This window comes from Lutjanus erythropterus, chromosome 15 (assembly GCF_056507025.1).
Source record: "Lutjanus erythropterus isolate fLutEry1 chromosome 15, fLutEry1.hap2, whole genome shotgun sequence".
Taxonomy (NCBI): domain Eukaryota; kingdom Metazoa; phylum Chordata; class Actinopteri; order Lutjaniformes; family Lutjanidae; genus Lutjanus; species Lutjanus erythropterus.
This window is the reverse complement of record NC_139331.1, coordinates 26,504,572-26,529,124: the sequence shown is the minus strand read 5'-3', so window position 1 is coordinate 26,529,124 and position 24,553 is coordinate 26,504,572. Positions and strand designations below refer to the sequence as shown.

Sequence of the window (24,553 nt, the reverse complement as noted above, 5' to 3'; positions counted from 1 at the left end):
TTTGCACACACTTTGTCAGGCCCTAAACCTCCAAGTGTTTGTTTGTGTTGCATCTCTGTGTGTTTGTGTTTTGGTTTGGTTTCACTGCAGGGACCCTCAGTCTAGGCCTGTGTGAACTTGGCTTTGAGCACTTGGGCTGTAATTTGTGAAAAATTCCAAACAAAATGGCACATGGCTCAACCTGCAATTAACACTTAAACCTCAGCATCATCTCCACATGAGCCCGGCAGAGACCCTCACTCACTGCAGGAGACAGAAGGGCTGGACGGTGTGCCTTATAAATATTATCCTGATATTTTTAGGCAGACCTGCAAAATACCATATATATCTCGATTCTCGTTGTATAATATCAATACATTGCCCAGCCCTATGAGAGACCATGGCAGTTTGTGTGTGTGACACATAGATTTCCCAAGCTGATTAGAGCAACTTGAAATAAGATAAACTTGTCCAGCGCCAGTGTAGAAAAATTCCAAGTAAATGAACTAAGAAGCAGCAGGACTAGCTTTGTTTTAGTGTTTTCACAGGGACCACAAGGAGAATAGTTCTCTGTGTTAATTTGTACTGTTCTTACCATCACCAACATGCAAAACTTGACCCAGGTGCGTTTGCATGTCAGAGCAGACTTAAAAAAAAAACAAAAAACTTGTTTACCACAGTAGAAAGACGGGAGGAGAGAGAGCAAAGATGGTACTCAACTCAACTTTATTCACTGTATATAGCAACTCTCATACAAACATGCAGCCCAAAGTGCTTCATAGATGATGTGTGTTTTTTTTTTACTCCACTGCTTGGTGTATGTATTACTTTCTTATCAAATAAATAAAAAAAAACATTCTTATTATTATCTAGACATTACGTTTAATTTGATAGAATATTGTGTGTTTTTGCCATAAAATATTTATGCTGCAGAGAACTGCAAACATAACATATGTAAAGTGTACTTGTACTTCTTGTATGTCTGTCTTCTATCCCTGCTTATATCTGTGTGTGTATATCTGTGAGTTTATGCATGTGCCTTAAGAATGTGCATTCTTATTTTTATTTATTATTTTCTTTAACTTAGTTGCTGTTTTCACTCATTGCCCCTACTATAGGTTAGGTTTGTTATTGGTCATATATCATATCGCCTATGTCATTGCTATTTTATTTGCTCATTTAAGTTGATATATTGTAATTATGTCTATAATTAGCCTAACCTCAGTTTAATTTTCACTCTAAATCTAGATTGAATGTTATTCTGTTGCACCAAAACTTTGAACTCCAATTTAAAATGTGATCCAATAAAAACTTTTAACCAACACTCAAGAAGGTTTTTTAAAATGGCTGCCTTTTTTAGATGAGTTGAGCAAAATAATCAGATTCCTTGATGAAACTTAAGGGACAGGTTGTAACCAGTTGAGTTTTGTGACGAGTCTCTTCTGTTTTCACTCCAGTTGATAATTCGACCCACAAGTTTTTCCCCTGTAGCTAACTAACAAACAAGGTAATGTTTAGTTAACATTTTGGCTATCTAGCAAACAGTATACTATCTAGGTAACTTTTTATCTAGTTAGCGTACACTATGACATTTGGTTAACATTTTAGCTCGCTAGCAAACATTATTTTGTTAACCTTTTAGCTAGCCATGAAACAATATAACATTATAGTTTTAGCTAGCCAGCAACATTAAAAAATAAAAAAAATTACTTAGGCTATTGATTTTCATTTGAGTACACCGCAAGCATCTGCATATTGATTAAACTCAATTTAGTCACTAAACTTGGATTTACTGTACTGAAATTTGTTTTTAATTTGCAGCAGAGCTCTGCTTAGTTTTAAATCAGGATTTATTTGTATCAAACTTAAATTTATTAGTTTTGCTAGACTCTGATTGGAGATCATCTGATATAAAATACATTTTTGTTGGTGCAACCCAGTCTGATACTCACATATGACCATGCAGTATTTCTTGACTCCTGTGGTCTGATTTTAAAGTTGTTAATCTTTTCCCAGCTGTTTGTGTAGGTTTTGATATTTGCAGTGGATCCCATGTGTTGCTGTGTTTTAACAGTTTAATTTAATTTACCAATCTCTTACCGTAGGATAAATCTAATTGCTGCTGAGAACGGATAAACTACGCAACAAGCTGCGAAGAAGGCTTTCATTTAATTTATTAACCCTCCTCCTCCTCCTCCTCTTCTTCTCTCTCCTCCATCAGCACTGATGCTGCAAGGCGTGCCGCGGCGCACCGGAGCCCCATGTGATACTGAAGGGAGGAGGTGTTGTCGGGAGGTGGAGGAGGCGGAGGGTGTCCTAAAAGAGTTTGCTGGTCCTTACACTTCATCACTCCAGATCCAGGCCACCCCGGGGCGGAGCTGCACTGTAGAGCTCGTCATTTGGACGCTTTGGATTCTCGCTTCGCTGTAAGAAAACAGTCGTGGTCGCTTGTCTTGTGCCGGAGGCTTGTTCTGTGTGTTTTTTGAAGACTGAAGAGGAGAAGAGTTCACCTTTGTGGCTGATCGACATGGGAGCAGCAGAGAGCTCAGTGCAGCGGGACGGGAAGAGCCAGGAGGATGCCTCAGCTTCAGCCTCCGCCTCCGCAGGGGAGCTCAGTGCGGAGGTGAACGTGCTCCAGGAGGGAGGCAGCGTCCACGACAGCAAGGTACAGCCGATACTGAGGCTTTCTGATCCCTGACACTGTTTAGACCTTCGTGCGCAGTGGGCGCAGAGACGACCCCCTGAGAGATGTTGCATTTATCATACTTGTTAATTCAGTGGCCTTTAGTCTGCGTCCTGCTGTCTGCTGTAACGTCCTCCGCTCTTTCTATAGTTCACCTGATTGTTTGCAAACATACCTGTCGTCACCCCTCTTCTCCTGCGTGCATCAGTGCCGTGCTGCTGCAGCGCACAGGCTCCATGTGCGCCTGGCGCTGTTTTTTTTTTTTTTTTTTTGCTGAGTAATGGGTCGAGTTGTCTGCAGTCCCGCAGTAATAAAACGCCAGCAGCAGCTCAGCCCGGTCCAGATTTCTTTACATCCAGACAGCCAGGTCACCTGGACTCCACAACCACAGTCACATTTGTCCTTGTGACAGTTTTGGAGCTTTTGGGGAGAAGCACATGAACAGAGAAGGGTTATTGAATAATAGCAGGTTCACATGATTGCACTCCTTTTATCTTGCACTTTTCCAATTTTGCTGTTTTGGACAAAAATAAAAAAAAATAAGGTTTTACATTTTATTGTTTGTTAAATCAAAAATGACAACCCCATAATTCAATTCAAAGCAAATTTGTTCGTCTAAAAGGGAGGTCCTTTTTATTCGCATCTATTTAAAGTCCTTTTGAAATTCTAATGTGATTTTGACAAATAAAAATACAAGTATTATAAAGTTATGACAGATGTGTGTGTATCACACAGCTTTCTGCAAAGAGTTAAAGGCCAAAAAATGGAAAAACATTAAAATCCTGGAAAAAGTGAAGTAACAAAAATAATTTTAAATAACATTAGGGCTGCAACTAAAAGTTATTTTCCTTATTGATTAATCTTCCAATTTTTTTGATGAAGTGTTTACTCTATAAAATGTCAAAAAAAAAAAAAAAAAAGAAGAAAAAAAAAAATGTTCATCACAGTTTCCCAGAGCCCAAAGTAGCCAGTGGACTGGACTGGGGTGTTAATGATTAATCATTAATTGATTAGTTGCTGTTAAGAATTTAAGTGATTAAAAATGTATTAATCAGTAATTATTTAATAGTCTTGAAATGGCAGTGATTGTGCCGCATTTGACATTGTTTTGTCTGGTGGAGTCATTTGTTAGAGAAGGAAACTTAAATTTAAAAAGAGAAAAAAGAGAAAAACAATTGCAAAAGAGAGGAAAAAGTGTTTTGTATCTTTAATTAATTAATAATGATTAATTGATTAATCAATTGTTTGTATTGTCAATTATCAGTTAAAGAAAATCACAGAATTTGAAACCCTACTCTTCATTTACTATCATAAATGACAAAGAAAAGCAGCAAATCATCACACAGAATCATGTCAAGATGGGCATTTTGATCTCATGACTTGAATTTAGAGCTGTAACAATTAGTCAGTTAATACATATTACATTAATTACCAACTGTTTTAATAAATGATTAGGAAGAAATGTCAATATCTTTGGGTTTCGGACAGAATAAGATATTTGAGGATGTCATCTTGGGCTTTGGGAAACAGGGATAAACATTTCCTAACATTTTCTGGCATTTTATGGGTTAAACAACTAATCGATTAATTGAGAAAACAATAAACAGATACATTGATAATGAAAATAACTGTTGGTTGCAGAGTGATATCATCAAAGTCACAATAAACTCATAATTTAAAACCACAGAGCCATCATAGTGTCAACTTCCGTGGTTTCCCAGAGCTCTCAGCTATAAAATAATCTCATCAGTTTTAGGATTTTTTACTTTGCTCCATCCTCTCCTGATGTGTGTCAGTATTCCCATTTCTTTCACATAAAATCAAGTCAAGTTGAGCATTTTGACCCCATGACTCCAGAGCTGACAAAACTTTGATGAATAATAGATTAAATAGACTGTCAGCATCTTAGGAGGAAAGTCCAAGTGTATATGCAGGGACCTTTTCAACCTATGTATGTGTCTTGACACAATGAAGTGGACACTCAGCACTGGCACTTTATTTATAATGTATACCGGATTCTTAACTTGTTTTACCCTCCATTATGTTCTGCGTTGCTACATTTGAATTTAAAGAACAGCTAAGCTCTTACTTGTCAGTGTTAACGTGCCCTTTTCATTTCCTCGTCTGTGCAGTATGTTGTGGCCAGCTGCCATCATCTGAGGGATCTTGCCGACGCTGCACTGTCACCTCGGTGTAAATTGCTCAGCATTGTGTGAATGAATATTTGGAAAGCGCCTACTAATGACCACGTATGTTTCGCCACCTGCTCTATTCACGCCTCGTATAACCTATTGGATTTATTGACTTTTTTTATAGGCTGGAGGTCAGCAGGTCAGATTTGGGGCCTGTCTCTCTTTCTGAAAGGTCAGCAGAAAGGTCACATGACACTGTGGGAGACATTAAGTGACACAATAGTCAAGATTTTAATCACAGCTTCTCCTTAAGCCTTTTCTTAAGAATGTGTTGTTTGTGCATGTTTTTCAATTCTGGTGTATTTGTGCAGTTGTTTCCCAGTCAGTTGGCATCTTCTGTGTGACGGTTTGTTGTTTTCTTAAGCTGGTTGAGCTGTTATCGCAGGTATCATCGCAGTGGCACTGTTTTGGCTCATATTTCCACGTCACATTGGAATGTGTGATATGAAATGTTTAAAAGCTGCTAGTCTGACTTGAGTGTGTCTATTGTGCTTTGTGATTCCAGCTGTGACAGTTTTCAGACCCACGTTTCTCCCACTGACAAGATGTCAGCAGCTTGTTAGTCCTTGCTGCCAGCTTTAATACCGGCCAAAATATCGGCCACAGTCATATTGTTTGTTTGTGTGCACATACTTGGATTTCACCTTCTTACAGACCAGACCAGTTAAAACAGGAAACCAGTCACCACAGCACAAGGATTTCAGAGACATCATGTGCTGAAATATGAGAAACACGTCAATTCCCCAAGGAGCTAAACAAATTTAGTCGTCTGTGACATCAGTTTTAACATGATCTAATTTAAACCAGACAAGAGCTTCACAGCTGGGAACTCTTTGTTAATTAATTGTGACTTTGGTGTTTCAAAAGGTTTGTTCGGATACTTTAGTTGCACAGTAACACAAACAAACTAACCGATCGAGGCAGCGATCGAGCAAGAACTCCTGTGTTCTGCGAGGTAAAATGACTGATTTTTACAAAGGAGCTTTGCTTGCTTTGGAAAGAGCAATATCGGGCTTATGTAACACCAGTTTCCCATCGGAAAAGGCTGTCTGATGGCAAGACAAAGCTGTGAGAATACTCTAAATATAGCGTACACTTAAATTGATATTGATTTTTTTAGGTGCCTAAAATACTTTTTGCTGCTGACCATGTCCACAGCTGTTCATTAATTGACTTTCTACTCCAGTACCTCTGCTGCTTCTCCAAACTGGGGTTGTGACACCCACCATCTACTACACGTAATACACTGACTATAGGTCCCATTAAGTAAAATATCTGAGTACCACCACTGTACCTTGTGCAACTGCTGTTTAAGCAAAATCTGATCACAAGTTTGTTAAACTACTTTGAAAAGTGGGGAAAAAGCTTTTCCATTCAGAAAACTGTTATTTAAAAACCTATAAACTCAGAGGAGGAACACGATCTTGGTTGTAGCACCAAGTACAGAAAACTGCAGATTTTAACTGTGCTATGTCTGTAATCTTTATATGTGATACACATTTATCTAAGATGAAAACAGTGATTTTGAAACCACTATAAGATTTAGAGTCCTGTGAAAAGGATAGACTTACAGTAGGGTGTATGAAGTTGGATGGTTTATTTGGTGGAGCGAGCGGGAGGGAGTGTGTGTTTGGATGTTGACAGTGTGTGCCTGGTTGAAGCGAATGGAGTCTTACCTCTTGATACACAGTCAATAAATATCCTCCTCACTCCACAGAGGAATTATAGCAATGTCCCTCCCTCCACCACCGATAACACGCCTTCTTCATACCTCTCCATCTCCAACAACCTCACAAATATTACCAAAATAATCACATTAAGGTCCAGATATAAGTAGGTCTTTACATAGATTACAGTTACTTTCCTGGAGCTTTTCTTGTTGCGGCCTACAGTACGGACGACATTGTATTAACGCTACAAAATATGTTATTTCATGCAATGTAAATATTTGAGAAAGTTTTCAATAGAGACGGGACCAATCCGATCCAATATCAATTTCAGAGCCCAGTATTGACACAAGTCATTCATCAGAATGTGGATTTGCACCACCTATCAGTGTTCCACAGCCCGACATGTTTTTTTTTTGTAAACACTTTGGTAAGGAGCACAAATTGAAAGATAAATAGCGTTTTTTACATCTTCTCAATTTACAATACAATTATTCACTCATGGTGCAGTAAACCAACACAAAAATGACAACTACCAACAAAAGCAACCATAAACCACTGTGTTCTGTACAAACACATGAGAAACACTGACAAAAAGTAACATTTGCATTTTGGAACATTTCATGGGAAATGAAGGCCGTCTCTCAGCAGTCTCTGCAGCAGATGTGAATATCACAACCCAGAATCCTACAGTGTCCTACAGACACTATTCAACTTGTGTAAGGTTACATTACACAAACTAAACAAGCTTTTGACATTGTGAAAACTCTGACTGATTGTGCATCAAGATTTACTCAGAGGTTTTCACTACTAAATGTATGTTCAGTTTCAGTCTAATGTAATCTTACACATACTACTATTAATAATAGTGATAAAGAAAAAAGAACTGGTATCGGTACAGTATCAGTATTGGCAGATATCCAAATTCATGTATTGATTGAGACTGAAAAAGAGAATCAGTGAATTTTTCACATAATTTGACCTTTTCCCACTACAACCAGTTATCACAAACTTGAAAACCTTTATCACATATGTATAAAAAGGAGATAAATCATGCAATAAGTTCTATTTATGCCAATTTCACCTGAATCAACTCAGAACCGCTGTTGCTGGGTTTATCAGCTGTTTGCACAGGTTGTAGGTCTTTGTTTTGGAAATCTTTCAAACTCTGCTCATACATGAAATGATTGTTATAGATAAAGCTGCAAACCTTGCACAATATTTGGCATTTGTTACATGATGGTGTACTTATAAAGCGAGATCATATGAACTGGAATGTGCTGCTTATCTTTCTTTTTATCTGATCTGCAGCGTGGGATTGTCTGGTTTGTGCAAAGATGCACATAAATATCTCTGCAGATCTCTGCAGATTTCATTCACACTAGGCTAGGTTTCACTGCACTCTCAATTTCTTTGGGTTTGAGCATTATTGAAAACATTTGGGATAACGAGAGTACACAGCTTAACAAAATATAGCCTATAACATAGGTCTAGCGTATGTAGACATTTTGATGCTGAAATGTTACATATTATTGATTTAAAGGAACAATATGTACCAATTGTGCATCCAAAAATGAGTACTGCATTCCAAATAGTGAGTTGGAGCCATAGATGGTATATTTGATAGGTTGAAACCCTATTTAATATAAATATTATGGTTGAAGTGAGCTGTCTGACCCCGCCTCCTCCTCTCCAGACTTGAGGAAGCTCTGGCAGACTGCAGGAACACTGCAGGAGTCCAAGACGAGTGCATCATCATAATTTGGCAATAACATGCAACGATGAATCCTCCGCTGATAGTTTATCCACTGTTTACAACTGTCAGTTGTCTGTCAATGTAAAACTAAGCCTGTTATCCTGAAAACAAAAGTCCACTGCTCTGAAAATACACACACTGCAGTTCAGTGACTGCCTGCCAGACTCCATTAACATATTGCTCAATTTAATCGTTATAAACATCTACCTCTTCTAAAAGATTATTAATGATTTCTTATGACTCATATACAAGCACTTATTCAGCAAACATCCGGCTTTGATTTGAACCCTAATTAACATGAAACAGGGAAATTCCGGCCCGGAGTAGAAAGGTCATCGCGGTTGTTGATGTCAGAGAAGAGAGTATTGCAGCTTAGCATGTTTCCTCAATCTCTGATGACAGGTCAAGGTCATTTTATGATTTATTGCAGTAAATATATTACAGATTTCTCCTTTAACTTAAATATGCTTCGGTTGTTTACAGTAATGTTACTTTTGCAGAAAAATGACTCATTGAAATTTTTAAGCAAGATCAACTCGTACATTTCGTGTAATTGTCAGAGAGCATTTCAGTGCATGTGTAGGCGGGCTTCTTCTTTTACCTCTTCTTTATTATAGTCTTAATTCACTTCTCTTTCTTGCACCTCAGCTAGACAGGAGCTTTCTATAAATACACTGTTTCTGTTATGAAACTACACGCTTCATTCTCATCTACACCGACTCACAAGTGAACAATAGCGAACACACCACAAATAGCCGACTGAGCATGAGATCTGCATCACATGTTGGCTCCTTCCTTCATATCGGCAGCGGCGGCGGCGGCGGCAGGTGACTCCAATGATCCAACATCATGTTATGTAATGTAATGCGTGCTGATTAAGGCGGGTACGTTCCTGTATAATGAGCTTCAGCTGATCAGACACTGCTGTGGCTCTGATTATCCTGTTTAGCAGGGAGAGAGAGTGGAGGGGGAGGCGGAAGGGGTCAAACAGAGGATCCATTGAGGATGGGCCGGGATGGGGACAAGCCGGGGGCCCCCGTGTGCACCGGCCCAAAACAAGAGGAAGGAACCGACATAGGGAGGGGGTGGAGCAGCATTTTGGGTGGGCAGGGGAAGAGGGGACGGGTGTGGAGCCCAGAGAGGGAGAGGGGGAAAAAAAAAAGAGTTTGGTAGAGTTAGAAGGGCAGTGACATAAAGGCAGATGAATCAGCCGATTGTTCCCTCAGTCCTCACTCCTGCCTGATTTTAAAAAGGACACTGACGACAGAGGTTGATTGATTAAAAACTCAGTGTGGTAGTGTGTTTGTGAGTGTGTGTGTGTTGGAAGTGGAGGTTTGGGAATTCCTCTTCTTCTTCTTCTTCTACTTTCAATCACTTATTTCCAATCAAAGCCTCTTTTCACCTACATATAAGCTGTATTGTCCCGAATGGTACCTGCAAATCCAAAGATCTGTTTTAGATGAAGTTGACTTTATTTAAAGTCTGTGATATATTTACTGTAATAAATCATAAAATAACCATGACTATGACTTCATGAGCCGTGAGAAATCATTAATAATCTTTCAGAAGGAGTAGATTTTTATAACCGAACTTTATGAACTCACACTCCAGAGTCTGTATTTTCAGAGCAGTGGGCTTTTGTTTTCAACACAACAGGTTTAGTTTTACAATGAAAGACAATTGACAGTTATAAATAGCTGATCAACTTACACTGTAAGACTTGATTTCACTTGTTATTATCAAATAACAATGTTGCACTCGTCTTGCACTCCTGCAGCGTTCCTGCAGCCTGCCTGAGCTTCCTCAAGTCTAGGATTAATAGCTCAAACTTTATATGGAAGCAGCTGTCTAGGAAATATCAATGCTAACATGCTATCCCGTCTATGCCTTATATTCAGAATTTATTTACTTATTTAGTATTATTCACCAGGTAAGGGTTAATTTACTGCTCCATGTTTACTGCTTCAGAGGTTTATCTTCGTTACGGAAAGCGGCACGTGTTTACACTGAGCTCAGTGAGTTTCTGTCAGAGTAATTCAATCAATCGATTTAGAGCAGAAAGTCAAGTGACGACAGTTATTCGTAGGTTATCCTCAGTGAAATGAACAATACAGTTAAAGCAGAGTGAGTTTTCCACTGACTGTCTTTTCAGTGTGCATATTGTTAACTTACTGGGGAGTTTTGTTTACAACGAATAATGGTAAATGTTTTCTGTGAAATGTATTGTCTAAACTTGCACTTCTTATAATCACTGACAGTTAAAAGCTTTATTCATTAAGACAAATTAAAAATCTGAAGCCACAGAAGTATTAAAAATGCAGTGGTGGAATGTAACTAAGTATATTTATTCAAGCACTGTACTTAAGTACAAATTCAAGGTATTTCCATTTTATGCAACTTTCTACTACTACTCCACTACATCTAAGAGGTAAATATTATTCTTTTTACTCCATTGTGTAACACTTTTAGTTACCATGTACTTTTAAGATTATAACTTTTCATACCTTTACTACCCAGTAAAAACCATGTATTTCTAAATCATGTGATTTCGAATTTGAATTTTTAAGGAAAATTAAGTGTTCTTCTTCTGAGCAACAGTAGTTCAAATAAACAGACCCTTAAGCATCTTCACCAGTAAAATCTGACATGTGCATTAGTAATGCAGTAAAGCAGTAATATTAATCCAAAACTACCATATATCATAGTAAAACAGTGACAGGGACCGCTTTCTGAGGATTGAGTACTTTTACTTTTCATACTAAGTACATTTTTCTGATAATACTTCTGCTTGTTTTAAATGTAGGACGTTTACTTATAGTGGAGTATTTTCACATGGAATGAGTACTTTTACTGAACACTCCATCCACCACTGCCTACACTACTGTAGATTTTTAAAAAAAGTTCTGTAAAGTCTGTAGACAGCTAGAATATTGATTTTTTTTTGTCTGAACAGGAAATCAAATTTATGATTTTACTTTCTTGTTGTTGTTGGAGAGAAACAGGAACTGCTTTCTGCTGATTAATTTGTCCCCCAGCCAGCTTCCTATCGTCCATCTCTCAGATTCACTGCCAGCTCCATTACAGTAAAAAAACAGACGTGCGTTTGAGGATGTGAAAAACCAGAGCTCTTTTGTTCCTCCTCCCTCTGTGCACCCTACAAATTAGACTTCACTCCAATAATTTGATCTAATTATGAGTCCGCCGCACAATATCGAATTCTAAAATGGCATCAACATCATAAAGTCTTACATAACGTTTTAAAAGACTACATTTCTTTTGTTCTACAGTTTGTTTTTGTTTTTCTCTGAAATGTTCTCAGCTCATTTAACCATTAATTTGTTTTTTGAAAAAAAAATCTTTTTTCCCCCCTCAAAATACTTAATCAATAGCTTTGATTAGGCCTCTGACCACATCAAAAAAGCTGTCACAAGATCTTATTTACTTAAGTCATGTGTATTACATGTTGCTTGCTGTTGCTGTTAGTTTTCAATTAGTCAAACAAATTCTGTATAATTTCTATTCGTTTCAACTTAAATCTCTCAAAAATGATAGATATGATAGATATTGCAACCTATATGTGGTTTAGGACTGAAAAGCTAAAAACAACGTATTTCTGCTAAACAAAAATATGTGTAAACACTTTACAGTTAGAGCCAATTAGTTTATTACTACTTTATGCATAAGAGTCACAGAGAAAACTGATAGATGGTTGACTTTATTAAAATGATGCTTATTTAGCATTTTTATGCATTTATGAAGTGTTAATTAATAAAGGGACAATAATTACCCTATAAAGCAGTTTTCTCTTAATGAAATGGCTTAGCTGTGAACTAGTTAGTGAGTTAATGATTATTACTGAATTAAGTAATGTTAACTAATGGGTCCTTATTGCAAAGTGTGACCAAGTATGTTTGTTTTTTTAATTTAAAGTTTCTGCAGTTTTAACAAGGAAAAAAAAACGTGGAGGGTTGCAGGTAGATATTTTTGCTTTGTTTAGGGGCCGCAAGGCAAATAAGCATGGGAACCACCGGTTTAAAGCACTTTGTTTGAGTCCAGAGTCGTAAATTTACTCAAGATAATAGCCTAGACATGAAAACATAAAAACACAAAGATACTGGTTTACTTAAAGACGTGACAGAAACAGAGCTGCAGCTGTTTCAAATACTGACATGTTTGTTGTGGTGCCATGCTCATACTGAGGCTTTTTTTTTGCAATTGAGTTAACACAAATTGGAAAATAGCCTCTTATTCAATTTGGATTTATGATTAACTTTGCTGTTGCATAATCACACACAGTGTTTCTTCTTGTCTGTGTTGCTGGTGGAGGTGTGTGGAGGGATTTTCGTCCCTCAGAAGCGATGCCCTGTTGCAATGATGTGTTATTGAATATTTGAGGTCTGGCCAGCAGGGATTGGCCCGTTCACGGGCCCACAGGGACTGTTAACCGCTACTCTGTCCCAATCAATCATTATGATTAGAAGACTGTGCCACATCAGCGTCCCTGTTATACTGTCTTTCTTTATTGCTTCACCAGTTTAGGTAGCTGAAGAGAGCAAAGAAGTCTGGAAGATATTCAGAATCAAATGATTGTTTGATATTTGGCTCAATTAGCAAAGGATCATGGCTTCTTAATTGAAAGAGGATATGTGTTCTGTATAATTAGATTGTGATCATCCACACAATCTGTTTACTTAGTTCGTCTCTCACAGAGAATACTCTGAATGTTTTACACATTAGCTGTTATCTGTAGGGCTGTACCGAATAGTTTGAAGCTTCATTCATCCATTCATTATTGACTTTATACAAAATTTTATTTACAGTTCATTATAACACAGAAACGGCACCGGTTGAAGTTACAAATGACCCTCTGATTGCATCAGACAACAGGATACTTTTTGTACTTGTAGTGTCAGATCTTTTTGCTGTTAATTGGCATTAAAAATTCTGCGTTAAACTGATTTAAGTCATATGAATTGGATTGATCTCAGTTTGTACATGAATCCTCTATGCACGCCAAAGTTAGCCACAAAGTTCCACAAGGGACTGTGCTTGGACCAGTTGTATTCACCCTGCAGCTGCTTCTTTTAGGAATTATTTTTAGGAAACATAAATTAAATAAATTTTCATTGTTATGCAGATGATACTCAATTATATCTATCGATCAAGTCAGACAAAACCAATCAGCTAGCTAAACCTCAAGCATGTTATAGGGACATAAAAAACCTGGAAAACCCGCAATTTTCTGCTGCTGCATAAGGACTCTTGGAGTTATCATTGACCAGAATATGTCCTTTAACCCCCACATAAAAACAACTTTAAGGACAGCCTTTTTTCCTCCTCCGTAACATTGCTAAAATTAGGCGCCTCTTCCCTAAAATAGATGCAGAAAAACTAGTTCATGTGTTTCAAATCAAACTAAATTGAATTGAATCAAACTGTTGTCATTTGAGTTCTAGATTAACATTCAAATGCTCCGCAGCTTTTTTCCATGTCTATTTATTCTGTTTGAACCTGTTATTTCTGCACAGTTGCAGATAAAGATTACACTAATATTATTATTTTACTATTTATAAAATTTGATTCCAGTTGTGGCAGCATAGGATTGTTTCCAGCTCCTGTGATCCAAGCATTTTCAATAATATTCAAGAATAAAGTCAAAAATCAATATTTAAAAAAGATAGATTGACTTAGACTGTGTTCTTACCTGATTGCAGCACACAAATGGAGGTACGCACCTGGATGAACGGCGGTTTAGTGCCATGAATTACATCTATATAACCACAAAAACAAACAAATATTGCAACTCTCATTAGGGCTGCACAATTGATTGAAATATTATTGAAATCATAATGTCAATGTCACATCATCATGATTTTAATATTTTTTTTTGTTTGTTTGTTTTTTTTCAAGGAAAAATAAAATTGTGATGCAAAAAGTATCATTCCCACTAGGTACAAGCCGGTACTAACATCCTTGGGCAGAGATCATTTATCTTTTCCCCAGGCTCACCTTAAAACTAGAGGTGACAGCATTCACAGTCAGAGCTGCAAATTGGATTTGGTATTGAATTGCTTTTTGCTTGAAATAGTTTTTATGAACAAACTGTTTTCAAGATCTGCTTGTTATGAAGTTGCTGTCTTTTGTGAAGCACTTCGTAACATGTTTGGAAAAGTGCTCTTTAAATAAGGGTTATTATCACAATCGCAATATCTGTCAAAATAATCGCATGATGTTGTGCAGCTCCAGCTCTAATAAGAAAATATTGACTCCAATGCATTGCTTTATTTGAGTTGAAGATTTTGTCTGAGGGCTTTTATTATTTTTTCTCTAAGTTGATACTGTCATTAGCATCATTCAAAAACTTCTATAGAAGCATTCAATGTAAGAAGACATTTGGTTCAGCCCTAGACATCTGTGTATGAAACACTGGATTGTGAGCTGATTTTGGGAGTTTCAGATAAAGGCGTCTGTAAGAACTGATGAGGCATGAATTTCCATCACAAACAGGCAGTCTTGTGGTTTTTTGTCATGTTCAGAATTGAAGAAATATATCTCCTTTCTGGGCTGGCTGCTCACTGCGACACTGAGCTCAAAATATCCTCCCTTACCTCCATTACATCATGAGCCTCTGTGGACTCAGTCGCCCATCTTTCCTCTACTTTCTCTGGCCCTTCTTCTCTTTTAGCTCAATGATTCATCTTTCTATCTTTCGATGCACCTGTTAGCTCTTACTCTGCACTCTCTGTCTCTCTGTGAAAACAAGAGTGGAAGTGCACCAAGTTTTTTTTCCATTTTGTTTGACATTACTCCTGACTTGCTGAAACAAAATGGCTCTCTCCTGATCCCAGGAGGACTACAACTCTCATTTCGTTGTGCAACCCTGTGTTGTGGAATGATGAAAAAAAAATCACCTTGATATAGTATTTTTATGTATAATCAAAACTTATGCTTCCAAGCAATATGCATCCAAACCGACCACTGTAAGCATTTTCTTATCTGACTGCCACCCTTGTCTGCAGAAAGACAACAAAACTGGTGGATTTTCAGGGCGTTGCATCCACGTCCAATTAGCACTACAACAGTAAACAGTGTGTGGAAGTAGCTTCTGCTGCACAGGGACTGATCCCTGTGATAACAGTGAACTTAAAGAGACAGTTCACCCCGAATTCAAAAATGTGTTTTTTTTCTACCTGTAGTGCTATTTATCCTTTTTTTGGTGTGAGTGGCAGAGTTTTGAAGATATTGGCCATATAAATCCTCAATCTCTGATGGTTTATCTTGGTCATTTTGTGATAAATTATAGATCTCTCCTTTAAATTGTGCTGAAATGTTATCCAGGTATGAGACACTTTTTATTACGAGTGTAAATGGCATCTAAGAGAGTTTAGGGCATGTTATTTCTACTGTTGAGAAGGAACAGTTATTATTTTCAAGACCACAAGAGGTCATGAACATTCAAACTAAGAATCCATCCTGTCATTTTTCTGGTGAGTCTCAACTAAAGAGCCTTTTCTATACGGTGTTTTATATATGGCTGTAAGAGTTATGCTTAAGAAAACCTTGTTACTCATAGTGCTCCTCATTCCCTCCCTCGCTCCCTCCATCATGAACCTGTTCAACCCTCTTTTTCTGCCTCCCTCTCTCTCTCTCGCTCCTTTTTGCACATCCATTTTTCATCAGCTCTGGTCCTGATGCAGCATTAACTGCTTTGCAGAGCACAGTGGAAGATGTGTGATGTCATGATGTGTGTGTGAGTGTGTGACTCTGTGTGTGTGTGTGTGTGTGTGTGTGTGTGTGTGTGGTGCTGGTGGGAGTCAGAGCATTTGAAGGACAAACGGTGAATCATAGCTTCAGTGCAGCTGCTTTCTGGGTGTAGGACGCTGGTGTAGTCGCTCTAATCTCTACAGCTGAGATTTACAGTATTGACCAAACACACGACTCGTATATCACAGTCCCCGTCGAATAACAGTAAAACACATTGACCCCAGTATTTCCATTTTATAGATCTACTCCACCACATTTTAGGAAAACTATTGTACTTTTTACTCCAGTAGATTTGTCTGAGAGCTATAGCTAGTACTGATTATGCAGAGTGTGATTTTAAAATCCTATAATAAGGATATAAAATATGATTCTTTGTGATACTATTAATTAAACTACTCAACAGTATATGTAATAGTTGAAAGGAGATGTGTTACGATTGTCCAAATCCACAATTTGAATAGACTTTCGATGTTAAGGTCACAATTCAGTTCAATTTTTTAATTTACAGGAGCAATATATAAAGTCCAGAAAGCAAGTTGGAGCCATAGGCAGTATGTTAAATAGGTAGAAATCCTATTTCATATCTGATCTATCCTCCCTAGTCTTGAGGAATCTCAGGCAGGCCACAGGAACGCTGCAGGATTACAAGACAATTGCAGCCTTGTTATTTGACAATAAAAAGTGACAGAAAGTGCTCTTTATAACTGTCAATTTTCCATCAATGTAAAGCTAAGCCTGTTATCCTGAAAACAACAACACACTGCTCTGAAAATACACACTCTGGAGTTTGACTGCAGTACTGTCTTCCAGACACCATTAATATATTGCTCAATTTAACCATTATAAACATTTGCTCCTTCTAAAAGATTATTAATGATTTCTTGCAACTCATAAACAGACACTTACTCATTTGGCGAACATTCAGTCTAATTTTAACATTTAATTTGAACTCTAGTTAATGTGAAATGGGAAAACAAAAGCATTTGTCAGATAAGCGAGTATTTCAACTTAGCATGTTTCCTTCATTTCTGAAGACATATCATGGCAATTATATAATTTATTACAGTGAATATATTACAGATTGCACCATTCCACCTGAATATAAGAATTGTTGTATTTTCGTTACCTTGGCATGACCCCTACGGTTGAAGTGGGTCCTCTTATATGGAGTCCACCATGTTGCACCACCATGTTTATACAGTAGCAGACACAATGCACCCTGGGAAGTGGGGGGGTGAGACAATCAGTTTGCAATCTACAAACTCACCACTAGATGCCAATAAATCCTGCACTTTAAGTACTTCAACTTTCGTACAATTTGGAGTATTTATAGTACGGTATTGCTCCTTGACAAAGAGCAGTGGAGGAAAAGAGGGACAGATGGCCAAATGGAGTTCCATGATTAAAAACTTTATATACTTTACATAAACTCACTCTAAAATTATGTTTCTTTCAGCGAACCTGTCTCTTAAAATACAGTTTTATGCAACTAATTTGCACCAACAATTATATCCTGAGAGAAATGTAATGCCTGCCAGGTTGTTTTTTTTAATCAGCATAATGAGAAAAAACTAAATGATCATATCTTGCAACATCACAAAATGTTTGGCAATGAAAGCCTGATTCATATTTCATGGTTATTTTGATTGCACTTTGTTAAAAGTAGGAACAGTTTGTAGTTAAACAGTAAAAAGGTGCATTAGACAGGATGCAGTGGGGCACATGATGCAAATCCTTGTCTCAGTATATAAACATAATGTTTTTAAAGGCAGGGACCTAATTGTATTCGCATGAGTAAGCATTTTAAGGTTCAAGGCTCTAACTAAAGGTGGGAGACATACAAAAAAATTCAAAACATGTTGCCTCCTCAAAATGTTGTGACTGATGATGTAAAAACTCTTTCATCACAAACACCATACTGTGCCGTACATACTGTGGCATGTATGTTCTGTAAGTGGTGTCTTATGATGCTCACTGCGCTCTCAGGATAATTAGAAACATACTGCACAGAGAATCAGCTGGTCATTGCTTACTCATTTGAGGCAAATTGAAGTGTTGTTTTGATCTGAAAGCAATTGCTCACTGCCCACTTTAAATGGGGACTAAAATATCCAGTGTATCGTAAAACTGTCTCCTCTGCAAGCGCCACAGTACAACGTTCCTCAGAGGAGTCTAGCAGTGTCAACATCAACAGGTTTAAAATTATCTGCATGATTTCTTGAGACCTCAAGACATCATGACATGTGCTTGTTTGTGATTAAGCCATTCGTATTTTTTTGGACTAGATAATTGCATTAGTGAGCTAAACTCCATAATCTGTCCCCACTCTATTAAGCAGACGAATGAAAGCAATGAGACGAGGATAACAACAATGAGGGGTTGGTTGTATTCTGGCATGAAAACAAATTTCTATTTCAAGCTGATTTCTTTCACATGTCTGTAACTGTGTTAAAATCAAATGACACCCAGCAACATGTGAGAAAGATGTCGAAAGAAAGACGTGACTAAGGGTTCTACTGAAATGCCCCGTGTCTGGCTGTAAATATCTGACCCTGTACTTTAAAGCTGCACTAATTCACATTTTTATATTAACAGTGAAGCAAATTACTGCATGTAATGCAAAAGGGGTCACTCATGGTGATAAAACCACAGAGTTATCATCTTCTCCACAGTTCCTCTAAGATCAAGTGTTTTAGTGTTGTTTACCTCAGTGGTTTGGTTTTCCAGTCCTTAAAGGTCTCATATTGTGAAAATGAGCACAATATGATGTAAACTCTGATGTCATTGACTTTGTTGCCACGCACAACAGGCAGCTGTTTTCTGAAAACGTTCCAACACCAAACAGCAAACAGACAAAGTTAGGGACTAGCTGGTGAACACAGTGGAGCATTTTTCAACTGACAAACCAAGTTCCTGTAAACCACAGTGGTTTGATCATGTAAATAACTCAGTTAACAATGGTTGCAGTTGAGTTATAGAGTTTGTCAATGGTAGACTCAGTTTTTTTTTTATTAATAACTGCTGATGACATAATGTGTGTGTGTGTGTGTGTGTGTGTGTGTGTGTATGTGTGTGTTTGTGTGTGTGTGTGTGTGTTAAAGATAGAATCAGCATGATTTGTTTGAGCTGTTCAGAAGTGCATCAGAAAGACATTTCGGGTTGGTCAAGTGTACCGTGCACAGCAAAATAAAGAGAAAATAAGGAAAATACAGGCAGGGTCTCTGCAGATACAGTCACCACCACACATTAATTTAAAGGGTTTATGGTTACATGAATCTATGCATTGTTTTTTAGGTAAATGTTGCTATTGTTTCTGTTGTATGCTATTGTATGCTGTTGTTGTCCTGTGTAATCATGGTAAACAGGTAAGCTGTAACCATGGTAACAATTTTGCACCATTCAGTTTCAGTTTGCAACAGCCAGCTTTATGTTTGTCAATGTTGGATTTTTAACAGTGCATGTTTTTGTGAATAGTTTGTTTCTGTTTAGGCTGATGTTTGTAGTGGGTTTTCTAACTACTAAGTGTTTGTGTGACCCATCTGTTTTCTATGCAGTAACTATAAATTATTAATCCAATAAAATAAAAGTAACTCTGAACCTTCAACTTTCAATGCAAACTTCAAAAGTTGATATATTGAATAAATTATTATGTCCAAACAGTATTTCATGGTATAACAATACAGTTCTGCCTGCACATAAACAGAACAACATGGAACTTTTTTCAGGAAAGAAAGCAGCATAATTAAGACTGACTTTTTTGTGCTAATAAATAATGAATATTAAGATCATGTGCCCAAACCCACTTATGCTCAAGCTGTTTCTTTTCTTCACTGTATTTTGAACTTTATTTCATGCACCTCTCTCCACTGGAGTAGATGTTACAGGTTTCAAAATATGTTCTCCTTCTCAACCACATACACCAACAATCCAGAAATACCTGACTTTGGAAACTGTTCCTCAGACTATTTGGATAGCCCCAAGTTAAAGTGATGTATTTGACCCTGAATGTTGTTTCTGTGCATGCATTAAGATTAAACATATAGACATTATAGGGCAATAATCTAAGAGTAATTTGAGGCCCAAAGCCAGAAAAACAACAGTCTGGTTTAAGTGTCTCAATAATTAAAGCCACGTTTTAGCGTTGGTGTGCGCTCCAGACACCTCCCTCACCAGTATTCTTCTTTTCTCACATATGACTGTGGAGCTCAGATGCTTATCGGGGCTTAGAGATATTTAGAGATTCATGACAGGAGGGTCAGCGATGGGGGTGGATTTGTTATTTCAACCCAGTTAGAGAGGCGGGCTTGTAGGGTCAAACGCTGGCCAGTGTGGCCTGATTATGATCGTGTCCTGGGGGGTCTTTTCCTGCGACCAGGCTGTTGTTGTTGTTTGGCTCAGTTTGCTGTTCAAGTGTAGCAGCCGCGCAGATGAAGGGATGGATGGGGGTGATGAAAAACAGACAAATTGTGGGAGGTATAGAGACTTTGGGTTCAAGGGTTAGTGATGCACTGATGTAGGTAGAGAAGGAAAGACCTGGCTTCATCTGTTGTCTTAAAATGTCAGCTAACAGGTGTGTGACTCTGCAGCTTTAGGGTCACTCAATCTGTTGGTTTGCATTTCTTTCTTTCTACTCCTTCCTCACCCCCCCAAACACACACACACACACACACACACACACACACACACACACACACACGTTTCAGTTTTAGCTTATATCCTTCTTCTGTTATATTAATCTAATTTAGTGTCCCTCAGGTTCTCTTCTCACGTTGTTTGTGAACGAGGCTGAAATCAAATGCAGCTGACTGTCATGAAGTCAGGCTGATGTGGTTTCCAGGGCTGAGAATTTTTCTTTTTTAACTCTTTGAAAACTCTTACATAATTCATTTCATTCATAATTGATGAAAAATTAATCAATTATCTCAGTTAGAACCAGTATGTTGAGGCAAATATAATTTCATTTTTTCAAAAGCAAATTGTGAGTGAGTTTCAAGTCTTTCAGAGCTCTGAATGTTGAGCATTAGCCTACAGTAAAATGACACAGCATTTGAACAGCTGTGTTATGTAACTGCTGTGTTAGAAGTGTTTTATATAACTCCTTTCAATGCATTGGCCTAATAATTAAATATTCAAGGTGTGCAGCAGTGTGGCTCTAGGGATGGAAGTGTCTGCTGGTGAAATATCTCAAAAACTGTTGGATGGATTGCTATGAAATTTTGTGCATTTATTCATAGTATTCATGGTTGATGAAGAATGACTTGGTGGTCCCCATACTTTTCTCCTAGTGCACCGATTAAGTAGACATTTGTGGTTTTAAGCGAAATGTTTCAACAACTCTGGGATGGATTATCATGATATTTGGTACAAATACACCTTCCCTAGAGAATGAAATTCAATCATTTTGGTCATCATCAGGTCAGATTTTTAAGTCGTCCATTTCTTTGGTTTTTGACAAACTATCTGCAAACTGTTATGTGCTAATGCTAACATTCTAAAACATACTAAGATGATAATCACGCTAACCCTACTGTAATCACCATGTTGTCATTGTCATTGTGATGTTAGCATTCAGCTTAAAACATTGCTGTTCCTAAGTGCAGCCAGAGCCCTTTCGTACACCTTTATCTGCACTTCTGCAGACTGTTACTGATGGAATTGCGCAACACTGGGTTTTCTATGTAATTGTCCTGTGATATTTTCAGTTTACGTTCTTCATAATGTATTTGTGTCAATTTGATGTGTCGCAAAGTGTCCCCATCCTATTTCTACCATTTTGGGCCCGCGCAGCCTCTCGCGCTCAAGCACTACCTGGTGACGTCAGCTAAAGTCTGTAAGGGTTCAGGCCTTATGGTTTTATGGGGGGCATTGTGATTGTGCCTAAAAGTCATTTCCTGTATCTATGTCACATGGGTTTTTGCCACTGACCTGTCCCTGTAGGAGACAAGTGGCAGGCCCTGGGTCTGTTCACTCCGAGAGGAAGAGTGAGCATGAGCACAGATTATGACCAATTCTTCTTGCTAGATCTAGCAACACAGAGATGCATGATAACAGTATCAAGCATATTAAGCTACTAAATAGAATCAAGTGGCAAGTGTGGCAAAATAAGGCGCACACATTACATTTATAGTGTATCCGGTGTACTCTATCTGCTTTCATCTATCCACATGAAATTGGCAGCACTTTCAACACTTCTGACCACGCTCACTTAGGAGACAGGAAGTGTACGCCATTTCATACTTGCTAGGCTTGTAATGCATCATCTGGTTATATCGAGCATCTTTTGGTACAGCCTCGCCGAGCTGCTTGAGGATTTTTACCATGTCCTTGTTTTATGTCTGCATCTTTGATTATGACAGTTGAACTACCGTAGTTAAAATGCAGAGATTGCATTTCATTCTGAGGACTTCACATTCTGAGTTTGAGTTTTCCAGTCGTGAACTGCTAGGTCTAAATTGTGTTGTGTTGTAAATTGCAGGACAGTTTTTAACTTTCAGCCAACAGCAGACTGAATGGAGCTTCATCCCTTAAAGATAAACTAATTGAAAAATTGGCAGCCACACTTCATGATGCACATTAAGCACACACACACACACACACACACACACACAGACACAGTGAGTGGGGGAGTTTTTCCATATACAGCTTGTGTCTGTGTATTTGCAAGAGTTGACAGATTTATTGTAACGGACGCCTCTCTTCCTGAAAGCCTCATAAATAAAATCACACACTCAAACCTGGGAGCAGAGGTGAGTAACTGGAATGAAATCGGGTAGGATGGAAGAGCAAGAAGAGGAGATGCTTACTTTCATATCATTGTAAATCTGCAATATGTCTGGATATGACTTGATATATTCAGATTTGGTCTGATCCAATTTTTTATGTTTATTTTAAGTAGCATTATTTAAGACTTACAGTCTCTATAATTCTTTTGTGATCCAGGACTTTTTGACTTGTTCAGTGCTTCTTTATTTCACTTTAAACTGTTCTGGATTGCACAAACACACACACACACACACACACACACACACACACACACATAAACACACACACACACACACGCACAGGAGCACAGGTACCCACAGTGTGAGCACCTGAGCAGAGTTAAAGGATTGTGGAAAGAGTGAGAGTGCTCTTCGGGGGTCTTGTCAGGCTTTGATCTTTGGTATGTACTGAATGTGGGGGTCAGGGATAATAGATTGGGGCTGGCAGGGTTGAAGAGACATGAAGGGAGAGGTAGGGAGAGGAGGAGGGAGACAGACATGATGGTCACACAGGCCCCTGAACCCCCCCCCCCCCCTTGCAGCTTGTTTTAACCCGTTATGAATAGTTTACTGGTGGAGTCTGATTCATCAGGATTGATCAGGTGATGATGCCGAACAGACGTTGAACAGTTGCTCATGAATTGCTACTTTTCTCACGTAATCTGTTATTTTTTCTGTATTTCATTCATTATCTGTCCTGCATATGTAGTTTTAACGAACTGCAACTCCCATTTTGTTGTGCAACCCTCTGCTGTGTAATGATAATAAATCACCGTGATACCTTGATAAATCAACTATTATACTTTCTTTGAAGTTTCTAAGCTTCTTTGACAGTTGCTAGGAATTTACTGGCATTATATTGCAGCATACAAAAATGTTGGTTATAATTAGATTTTAATAGTACTTTTATTATTTAATAGTGTAATACAATTTGCAGAGCACATAGTAAAAATTTAGCCTAGTTTAATTGAGACTGGAAAGAGGGGGAAAACAGTGTGCCTTGTTCTAACGGAAACTCACCAATTACCAATAGAGCCAAAAAAGAAAATGAAATCTGTGTGGAGCTGCTAAGACATAGCAAAGAGGGCAAAATTTAGAGGAAAATATACTGAGCCCTGGATGTAGGCTATGATGAACATTTTAGTTGACAAAATATTACAGCTTTTTGAAAATTCTGTACATACTACATACAGGCTACATACCTTTTGCAATCGGATAATGTAAAGAACACTTTTCAATGATGAAGGAGAAATAAAATTTTTTGTTTTTTTTGTTTAAAAAATTGATTTCCATATATAATTTTTTATGAGAGCCACGGAGGGCCATTGGCAAGGGGCAAAACACATGAGCCACATGCGGCTCCGGAGCCACAGATTACTGACTCCTGGTTCATTCTGTACAACAACTGACATAAAACTGAAGTTGGGGTTTCACAGAGAGTTACTGGTGAGTTCGGTACGAATTAGGAAGTCTGAATATCAGCAAGAATGTGAATAAGCGTATTTCTCCAAATATCTAACTATTCTTTTAAGTACTTTGAAAGACTCTGGTGACTAATTTCCTAGTTTCCTTGCATTTTCATTTCATTTTTCTTTTTACTCTTTATTATCTGAAACATTTTCTGTGGACCAAGGGGACAATTTTTACAGCAAAATGCAGAGAATGGTGACCAATTCTTGCAAGAAAAAATAAGCAGGAAGAAATTATTTTTCACATTATCAGTAAGAACCACAAACAATAAGCCTGACTTA

The 24,553-nt window shown here is 37.9% G+C and overlaps 1 protein-coding gene across 1 annotated transcript in view; it reads left to right on the top strand.

Annotated features, from left to right (window-relative positions):
- Positions 1-2,348: 2,348 nt before the first annotated feature.
- The window catches only part of akap12b (A kinase (PRKA) anchor protein 12b), a 59,828-nt gene continuing 37,623 nt past the window's right edge, over positions 2,349-24,553 (top strand). The window contains exon 1 of the mRNA XM_084736874.1: positions 2,349-2,644. Coding sequence (XP_084593000.1) covers positions 2,507-2,644 — 138 coding nt within the window. The 5' untranslated portion in view covers positions 2,349-2,506. The remainder of the gene's footprint in view (positions 2,645-24,553) is intronic.